The sequence below is a fragment of the Corvus moneduloides genome, chromosome 11, assembly GCF_009650955.1.
Source record: "Corvus moneduloides isolate bCorMon1 chromosome 11, bCorMon1.pri, whole genome shotgun sequence".
Taxonomy (NCBI): domain Eukaryota; kingdom Metazoa; phylum Chordata; class Aves; order Passeriformes; family Corvidae; genus Corvus; species Corvus moneduloides.
The window spans coordinates 21,741,620-21,758,514 of record NC_045486.1 but is presented as its reverse complement, the minus strand read 5'-3'; the positions used below and the strand labels follow the sequence as shown (position 1 = coordinate 21,758,514).

General features: G+C 44.6%; 1 protein-coding gene across 5 annotated transcripts; it reads left to right on the top strand.

The window, feature by feature from the left end:
• The first annotated feature begins 37 nt into the window (after positions 1 to 37).
• Positions 38 to 15,660, top strand: MAJIN (membrane anchored junction protein). Of its 5 annotated transcripts, none has more exons than XM_032120602.1 (11): positions 38 to 122; positions 654 to 781; positions 2,654 to 2,699; positions 3,946 to 4,021; positions 6,522 to 6,647; positions 7,946 to 7,977; positions 8,704 to 8,858; positions 11,318 to 11,372; positions 14,169 to 14,241; positions 14,348 to 14,492; positions 15,305 to 15,660. In XM_032120602.1, the coding sequence occupies exons 2-11, from the start codon at positions 681 to 683 to the stop codon at positions 15,348 to 15,350; spliced, it is 855 nt and encodes a 284-aa protein (XP_031976493.1). In that variant the 5' UTR covers positions 38 to 122; positions 654 to 680; the 3' UTR covers positions 15,351 to 15,660. The 5 variants fall into 5 exon arrangements, with proteins under 5 accessions (XP_031976493.1, XP_031976494.1, XP_031976492.1 ...); XM_032120603.1 differs by lacking the exon at positions 38 to 122 and adding an exon at positions 365 to 462; XM_032120601.1 differs by lacking the exon at positions 38 to 122 and adding an exon at positions 443 to 534.
• The last annotated feature ends 1,235 nt before the right edge of the window (positions 15,661 to 16,895 follow it).

Below are 16,895 nucleotides of genomic sequence, written 5' to 3'. Positions count from 1 at the left end.
AGCGGAGCGTGGCCGGTAGGAGCCGGAGCTATCCGGAGGCCTTTCAGGCCGCCCCCGAGCCTAGGAAGGCGGCGGCATCTCGCGTCTGGCAGGCCAGACACCGGAACGGCATCCGCAGCGAGGTCTGATCTTGCCCCAGCGGGCCTGGGCTCTCCACCTCACCCCGGGAGCAGCCGGGCAGTGCCCGGCCGCGGGGCAGCGGAAGGGTGCGGCGGGGGTGGGGAGAAACGAGTTCTCGCGGGCCAGACTCGCGGGCGTTGCGGGGATCCGCGGCAGCGAGGTCTCTCTCGCAGCCGGTGCCGATCGCGGGCCCCACAGGGCTCTGCAGGAGGGGGGGGGGGGGTGGTTAGGGAGGGGAGGAGGGAGATAGTTTGCATTAGTTTTGCCGGTCGAGCTCCGGGGACCTCGGCAGAGATAGTTCCAGGGCTGTGCAGCTGAAGACGAGGTGGCCGTCTGTTCCAGGTCTGTCCTCGGATCCTGCTCAAAAACACCTCGCTATTGGAAGGAACACTCAGATCAGGCGTTTGCTGACTAGTAAGAGTTCTCGCTGCAGATGTCCTCTGGAAGAAAAACTGCGTGTAAACTTTTTATATGACAGAACGAGACATAACGAGGGTTATAGGAATTAACCTTTGTCTCTCATGCTTTCCTAGTCCCGGCATTCAGGGAGAGAGAGAGAGATGTCGTTGAAACCATTCGCCTATCCGTTGCCCGAAACAAGATTTCTTCATGCTGGCAGGCTTGTGTACAAATTTAAAATCCGGTATGGCAACTTCAGCAGGTACGTGTATTAAAGCCAGGAAGTCAGCCTGCAGTTTTTTGACTGCATGTGGCAGTGAGTTGATACAAGACCTTAAATTCATACCTTGGGGGCTACTCATTTCCTGCCTATCTTTCACTGACCAACAAAGTGGCCGTTTAAAAGCTGCTGCTGCACTTCCACGTGCTGGGTAATTTGAGCTGTAGCAAACGCTCCTGTTTCACTACCTTGTGGGAATTTTGTGCTGTTTGGTGTAAAAAGAGTCACTTTTTACAGATAGCATTTTGAAATTCTGTAAGCTTTTGAGAAACTTTAGAGCCTTTGTAATGTTTTAATGCTGTCTGGCAACTGAGCATCACGTGGCAGCTTGCTCTGCAGTGGAGTGAGGGAGAGAACTGGAAGGGTAAAAGTGTAAAAGTAAAACTTACGGGTTAAGATAAAGACAATTCATTCAATGAGTAAAGCGAAAGACACATATGTAAGTGAAGGAGAATAACGAGTTTAGTTTATTCACTGCCTCCCGTGGGTAGGCAGGTGTTTAATCTTCAGAAAAGCGGGGATCTGTCACGCGTAATGGTTGCTTGGGAAAAAACCCGCCACGGCGTTTCCCCCGTATTGTTCTTCCTTGTGTTTTATTCCCGAACACAACATCCTAGGGTCCGGAATATCCCTTGAGTTGGTTGGTGTTAGCCGTACCATCCTCGTTCTCTCCCAGCTTTGTGCGCACTCCCAGCCTGCTCACTGGTGGGATGCATGAGGAGCAGAAAAGCCTTTGATGCTGGATAAGTACTGCTCAGCAGTAACTAAAAGTATCCATGCGTTCTCAACACCGTTTTCAGCACAAATCCAAAACACAAGCACATGCAAGCTGCTACATAGGCTTAAAAGAAAACCATGTCCTCTTCTTCAGTCCCTCTCATGCCTTTGATCCCAGCCCAACCAGTGAATCCCCTGCAGTCAGAGAGCAGGTCTGACATCCTTGTCATTAGTGCCTTGCCTTCTTCCATTCTTTCCGCCCTCATTTCCTTGCCACCATGGCAGTATCCTTTCCAGAATGGTGCTTTTGTTTCCCTGATGATTCATGACCACAGCATAAGCCTTGGGTGGGTGGTATATGTCCTTCTGCTTTGACGCCGAGTAATTCCTTTCATCGAGTCGTTCCTTACAGAGCCAGGAGAGAACCTTTTCGAAGAGGGACTTCTTGTGTCTGTCCATGTTCTGGCCCCTGAATTGTGATCATGGCTGCCTGCCAGACCGTAGACCAGAGAATACTTGCATGCCAGGATTCCTTGTACTCTATTTACTTATTTCCGAGTGACCTTTATGTAATTTGTTTGCTTTTTAATAGGTTCAGATTTTCTTTAAGACCTTCTCTCTCCCTGTGTGTTTGATTATTGGCTGATACCTGGCAGCAAACAGCTTCTGAGAAGATGGCTTCCAGAAGCTGTAGTTGGTATTTGGGAACAGTTTGAGGTAGGCGGTACACAACTCCCAGCATCGCAGGGCCTAGCTCCGGTGCTGTGAAGGGCCATTTCTCTGCAGGCTTGCACAGAAGGGGATTAACAGACATGTGCTGCTAGTTCCTCCTTTCAGTCCCTGAAGCAGAATGTCAAAAAAACTGTCCTGAGGGTTACTGAGGATTGGTTGAAGAGATCTGATCTCTCATCCGTTGTATCCTCAGGCACAAAGAACACAAGCGGGTAGAAAGTTCACAAGGAACAATCCTTGTGGATGAAGGATGTTTAAGAGTAATAGATTAGGAATTTACCTGCCTGCTAAGTACTTTTTCCTGTTCAGTGGGAATTATGTTTTGTTGCTCTTTAAACTCTTGCGTGAAATGTAGCTTCATTGCATTTTGACTGGGATGGTTCAAACTCTCTCTTTGTTTCACAGCCCTCCTAACCTCAATCTCACTGAAAGTGCTGCCAAGGAGTCAGAGGTAGGAGCTGAGACAGGTCCTTAAATGGGTGTTAGGCTGAACAAATCATATCCTTATGGGACTGAGAATGTCATTTCGAGTGTGAGTAATGGGGAGCTTCCCTGGAGAGTCTGAGGGTGAAAAAAAGAAAAATTACATAAATGAAAAATGTTCTTCGACAGGCAAAATTTAATGTAGAAGAGTCATGCTTTTATTTGAAATATTCCAAAGAAGCTACTGACCGTTGAAATTGCACAAATGGAAACTCCTGTTTGCTGAGCTAGTTGCACCCAGGTCCTGTCTAGATTCCTCTTCAGAGTCATTCTTGCAGGAGCTCTTTCCCAGGCTTTCAGTCTCAACCTCAAACCTGACTGTCACTTTCAAGTTGTCAGGCTTGACTAGCTGTAAAACCCTCTTGGTTTTTCAGGTGAGCTGGCTTGATGGAGGCAAATCTAATGCTAAATTGCATGTGCTCTCCTTGCAACTCTCCGTGGAACCAATGGGTGTTCTTTTAATGATGCCATTGCTTTGTGTCCAAGCACAAACCGACGGTCAAAATTGATGAGTTCCATTGTTGTTGTCTTCCTGAGACGGAAGAAAGCCCCTGCCATTACTGAGAAATTGAGATCAATATACTGCCTGCTTAAAAATGCCCCTTCCTATGACTTAGTTTTTAAAAACGTTCCGAGTACAGTAATAGCACAAAAAATATTAGTGAAGAAGATATGCTGATTTTAAGTGATATGAAGAATTACAGGGGTTTTTTTCACTTTTGAAAATATTGAAAGGTATTACTAGAAAGTTTTGTGTTTGTAGAGGAGGAGTTCGTTGGGGCTTAACTGCAGTTCCCTAGTAACTGATTTGGGTCAATATTCAGAGAAAGAGGAATATGTTTATTTTCAAAACAGGTAAATGCTATGTGTGTTTTGCTGGGGAAAAAAAGTTACTTTTTAAACTTAAAACTTACTAAATTTAAAAGCACACCTCCACTTCCCATAGTAATTCTTCTATGTTAGTTCAAGATTAAGATACTCATTCACCTGAATTTCTATGAGTCTGTCAGTGCAGTGCACTTTGAAATGATGGGAGGGAGCGGGGCAAAGAAGGGGAGGAGGAAAAGCAGAATATCTAGAACCTGGTCTTCCGTGATTCATGCAAGCTGTAAAGTAATGTTAATTTTTTCCCAAGCCTTGAAAGCATACTTGATGGTGGAATTGTGACTATGTTTTTAACAGTTTTCCTTTGTTTATTTTTTTGGCCTCTCCAGGAAGTGATTCGAGTAATCCTTGGAAATCTTGATGATTTGCATCCATTTTCTACGGACCACTTCACCATCTTTCCGTGTATCCTTTCTTTCCTACTCGTAAAAGATTCAATGGCTTGTATCTCTTGGGCATTGCATAATTCAACATTTATGTGTAGGAGTGTGCAGATCTTTAGCTGGAGTAGGAATACTTCGATCTTTGTGGTTTGACGTTGGCTGAAAGTATTGGGAACACCTGAGGTGTTACTTTCACCAGAGAACTGATGTGACAAGAGTGTTTTGCGGTGTTTTCGTCCAAATGCCCCTGCGTTCCAAATGAGGTTTAGCCAGAGCAAATCAAGGTGTATATAAAGTGCCAGGAAGCCCACCTCATGCGCTCGCAAGCTCACTCAGTGCATCGTTCCCAAAGGTTCGTGGAACGCAATACGCTCCTTCCAGGCCCAGCAATGCTGGCCCATGGGCAGGGAAACTTGTGAGGTCCCTCAAAGGTTAAACCATGGTGAGCCTTTGGGGATGGAGGGTGGGAGCGAGTGTGAGTCTATGCTCATGTTTCCACAGAGATGGCTGGGAGAAGCCAAAAGCACCTCACATAGTGAGCTTTACAAGGAGCAGTGGTTGAGCTGGGATAATTGGAAGTCCAGACAGACTTTTGAACGCGCAAAGCCTGCAGGACTGTCACCCAGTTATCCTGGTCCCCTCTTAGCGTACATCTTTGAAGCCTAGAAACAAATGTGAAGCAAATGTCATCTGCATAGTATTCACCTTACCGTGCTCACCCCCCTCGCTCCTGTGGGACCGGTCAGCGGATCTTTTCCGTCTTCCCTAAAGTTTGCAGAGGCATTGAGCTGCCATCAGTCTGGCCCGCTGTCCGCAGACAGCACTGTAAAAGCTCTGTGCGATTGCACGGCATAATCGTACAGAAGCTGATACTCGAATATTGGCATGCACAGGTTTTGAGGAGTGTAGTTTCCTGGGATTTCACTTTTGATATGTAAGTGCTGAGGCATTTGAGATTGGATTATTCTAGCTAGCAGCCGTACTACAGGCTCCTCTGCTTTCTAGGTGTTTTTTCATCAGAATGCACGAAGACTGGCCTTCATTTTTTTTTTCTCCTGGCTTGCGCAACTGCAAAGAATTTAGCTGCATCTGCTATGTATTCTGCAGAGTATTAATTTAAATTGACAATAATTTGATTAAAGAAATTGTGACCATTAATATTTCTGTTGCAGTTGCTGTAGTGTAATGGGTTAAGAAGTTACTCTCCTGGGGCTCCTGTGGAAGAGAAAAGTAACTCAGTTAAATGTTAGGGTTTTCCAGTCCTAAAGGTGTGTCAGCTTTTGGATCAGATCTGGCATCACCTCCCGTGATTCTGAGTGCCCAGGGGTAATGAACACCTCCAAGGCATTCCACTCCTGTCTTAGAAGACTGCATTATGCCGCCTAATAGCAGGCAGGAATGAGGCCATCCTCTTTCTCTGTCCAAAGCAGGTACATACGACAGCAACTTAGTCCTGTTGCTGTCAAGAAGAGAGGGTAGCCGAGAGCATCATTATATGGGAGACACCCAACCCAACCGACATTATTGGTTTGCTTCTCTAAAGCTCAGCCAGTTTTGCCTGTGCGTTGAGGAATGTTTGGTTCGCAAACTTGTATTTCTAGAACTTGCAAGTCCATCCAGATGCTCAGCTACCGCTGGGCCTGGTAGAGAACTGTGAGCTCAGAGGTCTGGCACGAGAAGTCGTCTTGCAGTTGGTGTCTCGGGCTCCTCTCTGTAGAGTGGCTCTTTGTTAATCACCAGCTAGGAGTCCTTCAAGCCAAAAACCAGGCAATTTCATTCCTTAAAGGAACTGATTGTATCAATGTTTCATCATCTTCTGTCCCTGGGGTGTTAGTTTCTGCTAGCAAATGTAGACTAACGGTATTTGTTTCACCTGTTTCTCCCTGAGATCAGAGGTGCGTGGGGAGACTTAAGTCCAGCACTGTTTGTTCTTCCAGGCAGAAGCTCCTGGATGTCAGAACTGCACCCGCATAAAGGAATGGCTGTAACTTATCTGTCAGTTACCTTTTTTCCCCCATTTTGAGCTGTGAAGTAAATTTAATGATGCTGCTTCTACAAATCCCAATCCTTTTCCATTTTAAAATAAAATTTTAATATAACTCCCTTTTAATTAGGAAGACTTCTGAGGGTTTTTTGTATTCATAGGTTTGGAAGAGCCTGACATGTTTTTTTGCAGGAGGGTGTCAAGACTGAGAGCAAACACAGTTAAGGGAACGCTATTAATACAGGTGACTGATGGGGCGGTGTCACCTGGATAAGTGTTTCCTGTAGTGCGTTACTGGTGCAGTTTCACAAGTTCATAGTAACAAGGCCGTATTTGTTTCCTTGTGCGCATGTGTAGTGTGCTGTGACTTTTGAAGCTTTAAAAGACATTGTCAGGACTTGTGCTCCTTTGAAATGTTTGTGTTGTGTTTTTAAGTCTTGCCATTCTTCTCAGATTTGAGTAAATGGAAGCGAGTATCAAAGGTGAAATTCAAACATGAGAATGTCCATCTTGTGCCTTATCTTGCCATTCTTCTCAGATTTGAGTAAATGGGAGCAAGTATCAAAGATGAAATTCAAACATGAGAATGTCCATCTTGTGCCTTATCCCTACATTTGCACGTTGTATCTAGAATTGAACTCATTTCAGCAAAACTTCTCTTGCGGTAAGTCGCCGTGGTTATGTTTGGGTAATTTCTGGAAACATCTATGTCTTGCTTTTCTCTTTTCCTTCGCCTACTGTACCTGAATCAGAGAGAGCAAAACCGCATGTGGTGTGACTGTACAGGGAGTTTGAAATAGAGCATAACAGGGTGCTCTTTATTGTCTCGTATTGCTTTTTCCTGAATTTTCCTTTGTCTTTCCAACCACTGCTGACTCTTTAGCTGGTATTTTTGTGAAGCGTTGCCCAGTGGTTCCCAACCTTCATTTTTTAATGTCAGTCACTGGGCTGGAGCTGGCACTGTATATGGAACGCATGGTTTTCTTCCTTGTGCTTGACTACATTTGTTGATGTCGAACATCACACTCTTCATTGCTATTTTCCTAAAGAAAGAATGGATTTTTATAAAAAAATAATGATAGTAATTGTGGTAATAATGTCCTTTGTATAATTAGAAAACATTTTCACCTCCATAGTGTCTCGTTTTCCAGGTTTTCTGTGAATTCCTTGAACAACCTCAGGCCACAGCTAAGGCCTCTGGGGGACTCTTCATTTAAACTCCCCTGTTGTGAAAACTGAGTATTCTTACTATTTCCTGTTCTGATTATCAGGCTCTGAAAAAAGTTACTGGTTTTTTTTATGACTGCTTAGCAGGTAACCTGATCTTTATAAAATGGCCAACTAGTAATTTCTTAGTCTCGCCTATTTGTTTTCCCTATCAAACATCCCATGTTTGGATGTAAAATCTTATAACCGTGGAGAGTTTGCTCACTTCCCTGTATACCTGCTTCAGTATTTAATTGCCCTCTCCAGATAGTACAGCATTGCTATTCTAAAATTAGGAATATGTAAGGCACTGTTGCTTTCAGACTTGATGTCTCAAGTTTCTGTTGGTGAGGACTTTTCTTCAGGGAAATAGGTGTGAATCCCATACATCCTATAGCTGGCCAGTATTCTCTAGAGGCTGTGTTCCAGATGTCTTTGCATCTTCCATCTGGTGCCCAAAGCACGGCGAGACGCTAACTGTTCGTTGGGCCCTTCTCTTCTGAAGACGCCTTTGACGTCTTCAAGACGAGCAACTGTCCCATCCCATTGATACCTGGTGTTCATAGCCAGGAATTCTGGTTCGGAAAGAGCTGTATTTGAAGGTTTTCTATTTCAGTGTATCATATTCAGGTCCAGACTGTTTCACAGTAGTTTATCTTGCTCCCAGAAGAGGAAGTGCAGTGCAAAAATGTATTCTTCAGTTGGTTAAAGAAAGTCCAGTCTAAATATTCACCAAATTTTATACCTCTGTTGCAGGTAAAGAAGTAAACAAGGGCAGCGATGAGCTTGTAAGTTGTGCATTTGGTTTTGTTTTGTTGTTTAATTTATATTCTAACTATTCTTGAGGAGCAGAACACATGTTTTTTGGCAATGCTAGAGTTCTCCTATCTCTAGCAGTTAGTCAGTGTAAAGTGGCACTGAATTCTCACCTAGAACCATCCAAGGGGAGAGAGGTTCTTCTGGCAGTTCTGCTGGGCTTGGAATGCAGTCCTGTATCAGGACCCGAGAGGACCCTGCTGCTTTCAGTTCCATGAATTTTGTGCGAGCCTGACTGAGTGAGCTGTCCAGTGTTTTCTTCACTGGAAAAGTCTGTGAGGTTGATATTGCTGAGTAATTAAGTAGTTCCCTAGGTACTGTGTATGTCATAAACAGCAAAGTTAAGCTTATTTGAGAAGTTTTTGTGTAATGAGAGCTCAGGGTAGGTTTATTTTCAACGTGGTAAGTGTCTGAAGATGGAGCGAATTAATGAAGAATAATTCAAATCCAAATTCCCCCAAGGAATTTTTCTACCTCTGCATTCCTGCTCCTTACATTCCTTGGCGGTCCTCCAAAAATGGAGGAAATAGGATGTCCTAGAAAGAAATATTTTGTTTAAAACTGTTGAGCATAATTCTCTGGCTGGCCTCCCAGTGCTTATTTTAGTCCTGAATCCTTTTTTGCCTTTCAGTGTATAAGCAGAAACAAGTCTTGCAAAATATGAATGTATATTAATTATGAATTTTGTTCTGAAATAGAGAAGTCAAAATCAGTTATCAGTACCAAATTTGCAATGTTTGAAGGTCAAGAGAAGAAATGAAATGTCAGAAAGTACCGCAGTGGAAGAAGCAGTGAAGAGGAGAAGAGTGGAAGTCAGAGCTGAGACCTCATGGCCACAGCCATGTGTGGACAGGTCAGTTGACTCCAAAGGAGTATGCCAGGACACATATTAATGTTTTTAATGTCTCTTGTACCTTCCTCATATTTAATTTCTGTGCAATCCTTTGCCCCATTTTTCTTCTTCCTTCTCTTCCGTAGGTAACAGAATGTAAGCATCATTGTTCATATTGGGAAAGAAGTGGTCCCGTGCTTTCCAAGTTCCCGTACCATTGACCAGAGCTCTGCCTGTTTAACTCCACTGTGTTCCTATCCCTTTTAAGTCACAGTGAGGTCATACCTCAGCGGCCAGATAGAGCAGTGCACTAGCTTGCACACCTGAGCCTGGGACAGCAAGGGAAGAACTGAAACAAGTTTTCCACCTGCTTCCCAGGATGCTCCATTGAGCCAGCTGATGAATGCTGCCCTCTTGGCTCGAGGCCGGTGGCAAAACACGTTGGAACTTGCTCTTTTTCAAGTGCTTTAAAGTCTCCCGAAATCGCACGTGTTGTGCGTACACAGGAGTATTTTTGCACAACTTCACCGTTTGTTTCTTCGGTAGCTGAACTTGTCATGGCGATTCCCAAGTAGGTCTCTGTCTCTGGATTTTACAGAATGGTTGAGGTTGGACAGGTCCTTTGATATCATAGAGTCCAACCCCTCCTGCTCAAGCAGGGTCACCCTAAGCAAGTTCCTTCAGGTCTTGAGTAGACTCTGAGGGTGGAACCAGTGCAACTGTGGGGAGCCAGTTGCAGTGTATGACCCCCGTTCTAGTCAAAAAGGTTTTTCTTGTGTTCAGATTTGATTTCATGTTTTGCAATTTGTGTCCTTTGCCTCTTGTCCTGCCAGAAGACAAGAGGGCTGAGGAGAGCCTGGCTCCCTGTTCTTCATTCCCTCCCATCAGGTGTACATTGGTAAGATCCCACCCAAGCCTTCTCCAGGCTGAACAGCCTCATCTCTGAGCCTTTCCACTTAGAAAAAATTCCCCAATCCCATCATCGTGTTTGCATCGTGGCCCTTTGCTGGGTTCACTCCACTGACTCCCAGTCATGTGCTGGGGTTTCCAGTCCAGACAGGGCACGCAGAGCAGCCTCAGCAGCCTTGAGCAGAGGGGAGAGATCACTGCCTGAGGGCAGTGATTTGTCAGAGCTCTGCCTAATTCAGCTCAGGGTGTTGTTGGATGCGTTCAGCATGAGGGTACAGGCTGGTTCACGGCCGACCTTGGGCTTAGTTCTTGACTACCTCTCAGAGACCCAGTTACAGGCTAGTTACAGGCTGTCAGGCTTCTTTCTTTAGAGAGTGTATTTTTTTTTTTTTAAAAAGAAGAAAATCTATACTGGTACCGAATCCTCAGGACTATGTGGCAAACAGTCCCAGATCCATCACTGGTTGGAAGTGTTTATGCGTACCTTTCCCCTACTGCGTACAGACCGTATCCAATCGTCTACCTTGTTGCCTTATTTCCTACCCAATTCCCAAATGTGTTTCATGCAGAGATTTTAACAAAGTCTGAAGCCAGTTCTTTTCCTGCTCATACAAATGTAGTCCTTTAATCCCACCCCTGGCCCCCTGGCCTGTTTCTAGTCACGGTACAGCTGTTGGAAATGAGGGAGGAATGAGCCCAGGATTCAGAATGCTTTTTGATTTCTTTTAGCCAAGATGCAAGCTGTAGATTAATAAAATACAAGGCCAAAAAGGGCTGTTTCATGGTCCAGTCTGGCAGTTCTCTCTAGGTCCTGTATATTGCCACAGCAGTTACGATTGTAACAATCTGTAGTTCTTAAGTGTATGCTTGAATTCAAAATCAAATTGGTGAGCGCTATCTTCAAGCCTTATGTAATTTTTTTTTCCAGTTGTTACACTCTTAGGCTGAAGAGCTCATTCAGGCTGAGCATCTTCCCTGCCCCGGGAAGGAGTGTGTCTGCTGTAGTGAGACCAGCTCTGTCTTCTCTTCTCTCTGGACAAGCTCTTTTGCTTCTAAAATCTCTTGGGGGATTTGGGTTTTCTTGGCGTGCTACTGAGTGTTGAGAAATCAGAATCTCCAAGTGACACTCCCAGTGATACCGATCACCCCAAGCGAAGCCAGGATGGTTTCTCTGCACGTACATCCCTTCATACTTCCCCATACAGAGTTTCCGCTGCCATTTTAATGCTCCGTGACCAAGTCTTGCCAGATTTTTCTGCGGTTCTTTGCTACCTGCCCTTGTAAACCTTTTAGGATTCACAAGCTTTCTCAGATATCTGCTCATCCCCCTTTTCATGTAACACTTTTTCTCTTTAATTGCTTGTTTGTCTTAGTAGAAAAGCAGAACGAGTGCCTATTTTCATTTTTAAGGAAGACTTTGAAACATGAGTACTAATATAGATTAAAGGTATGTATCTTGAGTAGAGGTACTAAAGTCCTGGTTTCTAGTGAAATACTTGGAGTAGCCATTTACAGGATTGCTTCCTTTTTGTGACTTTTTGTAAACTCAGTTTTTACTTACTTATCTTTAGCACTGGAGCTGACGGTGTTCACCACATGAGTAAACCAGAGCATGGATTTAAAAAGGTAAGCAAGAGGATATTCAGAAACAGACACCACCACCTATTTAGTCCTGGACCCTTACAGTGGCAAGCATGAAAATCCCTGCAGGTCATTTGTCCCCTTTTTCCCTGCTTCACCCTCATAATTTTTGATATTTTTGACTCCTCACCAGACTTAGCAAATGGATGAGTTATATTTTTTTGAGGCGACACAAACTTTTCTGACTGTTGAGCCACAAGCTCAGGGGTAAGCTCAGCCCCTGAGAGCTGAGCCTGAGGGATGCCCTGCCTTTTCTCCAGTACTCCAGTCCTCTGTCATCTCAGATGCCCCTTTATGGAGAACTCCACAAAGGGCCAGCAGTGGGTGCTGGCATCTTGCCACTGGCTTTGCTGTGACCATGTGCCACTCCCCACCAGTGTCCTTCTGTTTGCTGATGGCCATGCAGGCATCACCCTGTTCCTGAAACAGTGCCATGCCTTTTCTCGCTATAGCACCAGAAGGCAGATTCGTGACAGGATTGTTCCAGAGGGATTGGCTGTTGCTCTCTAAAGCCACTGTTTCTCCAAAAACCTTGTTAGGAGGAGAAGATTCTTTCTCTTTTAGCCCACGGGCTCTGAGGCTGCCCTGACAGAGCTGCTCTTAGAGACGCCCTAATGCCTGTGTCCTCCTGGCTCTTGCGCATCTGCCCATGTGCACTTCATCTGTTTCCTGGATGCTCGTTCTAAATTTAATTGAAATCCCTGCCATGCTACCACCTTCCTGGCCTGTTCCCCCTCTCTTAACTCTTTGGAAGAGAGTTTTTTTCCGAGGAGGCAAACACCTTTCTCTTGGGTTTGCCCACAAAGGAAGCCCAAAATTTTCTTTCAGAACAGGGTTTTTTGACAGGTTTGTCGGATTTTCAGGATAGGAAGAAGACTACCTGGTAACTTATTGGGAGCATGCAGTAAAGAATAACTTCTCTAAAACAAGCAGATTTATTTGTCTCTAAAACTTTTATCATCCCCCCCCTGCTTACATTTGCAGGTGTCTGCACATGCCCTCTCTGGCTTCTTTTCTCAGGTACTTGAAACACTCTCTTGGTGAGATAAGGGTCATCTTCTGAAAGATGCTTTTTGTTATAATCAGGGTCTCCAAAATTCCTCTGTTGCTTGTACAGTTTTCAAGATATCAGAGTCCTTGAAAGCTGGAGCTCCAGGTTAGCAGGTTGGACCCTGAAAAATAATATGGCAGGTGGCAGAGATCGGTGCAAGGTCCTCTTGTGTTAACTAATATGGGAGGGCATGTCTTGAGTGCTTTCCGGGTAAACTGGAACTGTGATGCACAAATCAACTCAGCAAATAGCAACTCAGGTGAGAGGAACCTTCTCCAGAACAGCTGCTTGTGCCATCATCATGACTTATCCTTGAAATTGCACTAGTCAAGGCGCCATTGCGCCGAGAGCGATGTCTGGACACAAACTGTTCTGTTGATGAACGCTAGATCGGGTGTCACAAATACTGTGTGAAATCATGGCCAGAATTCTTCTTCCTAACGTGCATTTTTAGAAGTTGAGAGCCAAGTACTTCCGTGACATGCTTTCCATTTGGGTTTTGTTTGGTTTTTTTCTTTTAATTCGGGATGAGAAGAAAGATTAGGTTTAGGATAAAAACATGTCAGTAGCTCCTGTACTTTATCGGCGTTTTTCTGGTCGTTCTTCCAAGGCTCTTGCTCAGTTTATCAACAGTGTATGGCTTTGGTTTCAAATTCACCTGGTGTTTTATAATGCTTCTCAAGAAGGGAAGGGTCTCATTAAACAGGAATGAAATCTGTCTACATAGAACATGCGGGATTGACTTTGGGACGTGTGCACTGGATTCGGAATGAGGAGCATAGAAGTGCCACAGGCACATGACTGTTCAGTGGATGGCATTTTCAGCTGTCATCCAAATGTCTCCCAGGCCTGTGATGGTGACATCTGGTCAGGATGAATGTGGTCAAACCTGCATATCTTTCCACTTACACAGTGCATCAGTAAAAGTCAAAGAAAGAAAGAGATGCTTGGCCTGTCACTCCAGAGAATTTTCCAAACTTCGTTAATGCTCTCAGACTAAACTGCAAAAATCTCAGGCCATCAAAGGTTTGGAATTTTGTGTTCACCTGAGCTTAGCTGTGGTATTTGGGGACATGGTTTAGTGATGGCCTTGGCAGTGCTGGGTTAGCAGTTGGACTTAATCTTACAGGATTTTTCCAACCTAAATGGTTCTGAGATTAGTGCAAGGGAAACACCATCAGGATCCGCCTTTCTTTTAGGGTTTACTCTCTTGTAGAAGCTTACCTGCTGATTTGTTGTGGTTTTATATGCTTATCTTGGTCTTTGTGGTACTTTGCTGATCACCTTCCTAATGGGTATTCCTGGCCCACCTCTTGCTTCTGGCACTTTTCATTTTTGTCTCTTCCAAGTTAAGTCTGTGTCCCAGGATTACGTCTTAGAAGGGCTAATATCCAGGGGCCTGCACTGTCCAGGGTCTATTGTTTCCCACAGCTCTTCTGTTCATGTTTTTTGAAATCTCTGCCTATTGCATAGCTACTATTAGTTCACTGTCTGGTATGCTAAAGCCTTCTAAATGAATTACAGCTTTATGTTATGTCCTGAGGAGGGAGGTGTAACAATACCTTGGTGAAGAAGGTCCTCATAGTAGCAGAAAAAAATTCTCAAATGAATCCACACAACAAAGACTGTAGACCTTGCTTTTTAATACTTTTAGGAAGCAAGCAAACAAAAATCTCTGTACAATAGAATTTAGCATTATGTAACAGTTCTTGGGTTCCTTTTCCTTTTAGAATTCCTCCAATGCAAATGGGCTTGAGTTTAGCCTGGCATCCCATACTAAAGACTGTGACCAAATGAGTTTCTGTGAGTAAGGAGTTCCTGGATCCCACTGGGTTTCATTCCATTGGGTATGCAGGGAGTGTGTAGAGAAGCAAGGTTGTGGTTTTGTTCTTGCTGCTGTTTCTTACAGGGGAACCTGTGGAATTTGCCCTCGAAGAAAGAGTAGCCAGTCAGGCTGAGGGTGCAGTGCAGCTGCTGCAGCAGCAAGTGGACCAAACAGGAAAGAAAGGAAACATGAAGTCAGAAGGAAGAGGTCTTTCAAAGTTCTGGAGAAGGTACTAATCCTGCACAGATGAGCAGATGCAGTCCTGGCTCTGTCCAAGCCTGTGTCAAAAGCTGATTCTGTCAGTTCTGGGTGGTTCGCTATCATTTTGAAGGATGGAGACATCTTTTCTGTGGTTAAACCAAAGTCTCCCAAGGCAAAAAAAAAAGGGATGTCACTTTCTCGTGCTAAGGGGCAGCATTCCCACTAAATGTTCCTCTTCTGAGCTGTCTTTGGGAAAAAAACTCCTGATAAGAGAGGGTCACTGAACCTCCATCACAGCCCTTATACAAAGTGGCTTCTCTCAGCTGAGAAGTGCCAGCTAAAAGGGCCTTCCCGGATGGTCCTTCGGCCCCATGAAGGTGCATGTGACCTTTATTTGGCCACTGAGCAAATCTGGACTTTGTAACTCTGACTCCCAAAGGCACCGTTTTAAATGGAAATTGGTGTCACTGTGCAGACACCTGCTGGCTGCCCAAAGGAGTTCTCTTGTGCTGCTGAGGCTGGATCGTGTGAGTGCTGTCCATCACTGCATGGCACCAGTTGGACGTTGGCAGCTGCTGTTTGGTTGGTTGTTTCTTCGTTAGTTTTTTAGAAAATAAAACTCCTTGTTATTTGTAGTGTGTGCCATTCCTTTAATGACTGAGACCAGACCATTAGTGCACAAGTTATCCATTGTTGCCTCTATTTTTTCAGTTTCCTCCTGTATTGTTTTGTAGTGGCATTGTGTCTTTCTGTGGGATAGAAATTAGATTAGCTCTTTCCCAATTTTCAGAGAAGTATTTAAAGTCTAATGTGCTCTTTTTGTTGTTATTGTTTCCCCAGCATCATCTTTTCGCCACTACAACATCTTTTTGGTGGAAAAAACTGACCTGGAAGTACTAATTGTTGTGGAAAGGTAGATTTGTAGTATGAATGTTGGGTTGCACTGTTTCTTCTGTAATTCAGCTTTTCACGTTGCCTGTCTCAGCTATTAAATGCTTTAAATTAATTTCTACTTTGCTAATATTTTCAAAGTAACGTTCTGAAGATGTTGGGTTAGAACAACATGCTGGGGTTTTCTTCACAGCTCAGAGGGTTCAGAAGAGAGCAAGAAACTTTTAAGATTTTGATCTTTAAGGGTCATAAATTGTGAATTTCACGTTATGTGGTATTCTAATAAAACAAGCATCAGCTTGGAACTGTGTGTTATTTTAATCAGACTTACCCATGCAGAAGATACTCTTTCCCTCCAAGAAGAAGCAGAGGTTTCTAATGCAAGATGGACTCCAGTGCTATGCTTCACAGCATTAAAAAGGTCAAGATTATGGGTAATACTTTGCATTAGATATTGCCACTACACTACAACTTGGGTAATTTTTTATGCATTCACTATGTAATGGGATGAGGCTGGAATTGAAGATTTCAGACATGCCAAGTCCATGCTCAGGCAGCTTTTTGCTGCCATGATTATGCTTTTTAAATGATCTATCATTCTGGAACTACCCCCTGAACCGGGACCCCTTGAGCACATACCTGCCCAGTCTCACATGGAACACTGAGGGGTTGGTACTGTACCAGGAGCAGCATGTGGCTGTTTAACTGTGTCTCAAGTAACTTGCCTGGCAGGAGAAGACTATGCTCTGAGTCAGACAGTGCAACACCTGGGCCCTTTGGCTTGTTCCACCCTGGCCCACAGGCATCCACCCTCCATACTGACCTGTTCTGGTCTGGACTACCCTCAGCAGTGGAACAAAGCTTTCCCTCCAAGAAGAATGGAACAGTTATGAAACTGGTTCCATTTATCTTTTTCTCCTTAGTCCTTTCCCACAAACCTAAGTCAAGGCTGTGTGTACCAATTCAATCCCTTCTGCCCGAGGACTGTGCAATGAGATGCACAGGGCGAGGGGGGACCAGGAAAGGGATGAAGGGTTGATAACAAGCCGGAAGTAAGAGCTTATGTCAGAAGATGACATCCCACTTCCTTGATCTTAGCATAAAAAAGGACCTTTACCAAGAGCTGGCAATGTGCAGCCTGGAGAAGAAAAGGCTCAAGGAGGCATTTTATCAATGTTCAAATGCCTGGAGGGAGAGAGCTGGGACACCAGAGCCTGGCTCTTGGCACTGGTGCCCAAGGGCAGGCCCAGAGGCAGAAAGTTTGACCTGGGACACAGGAGGTTCTGTTCCCCATCAGGAAACATTTCTTCTGTGTGAGAGAGACCAAGCCATGGCAGAGGTTGAGCAGGGAGGTTTTCCTACCTTGGGGATACTTGAATGTGGTCCTGGGCAGCTGGCTGTAGGTGACTCCACTTGGGCAAGGGCTTGGGCCCAATGGTCTCCAGAGTTCCCTTCCAGCCTTGGCCACAGTGTGATGTGGTGAAGAAGTGTTTCCTGAGAGAGTTTCTTTCCCTTGTTAAACCATCTGTATCTTGACCTC

Coding starts and splice junctions, on each gene's coding strand:
- MAJIN (XM_032120602.1), top strand. CDS start 681: ATGTCGTTGAAACCATTCGCCTATCCGTTGCCCGAAACAAGATTTCTT. Junction 782..2,653: donor CGGTATGGCAACTTCAGCAG/GTACGTGTATTA, acceptor TTTGTTTCACAG/CCCTCCTAACCTCAATCTCA. Junction 8,859..11,317: donor CCACAGCCATGTGTGGACAG/GTCAGTTGACTC, acceptor ACTTATCTTTAG/CACTGGAGCTGACGGTGTTC.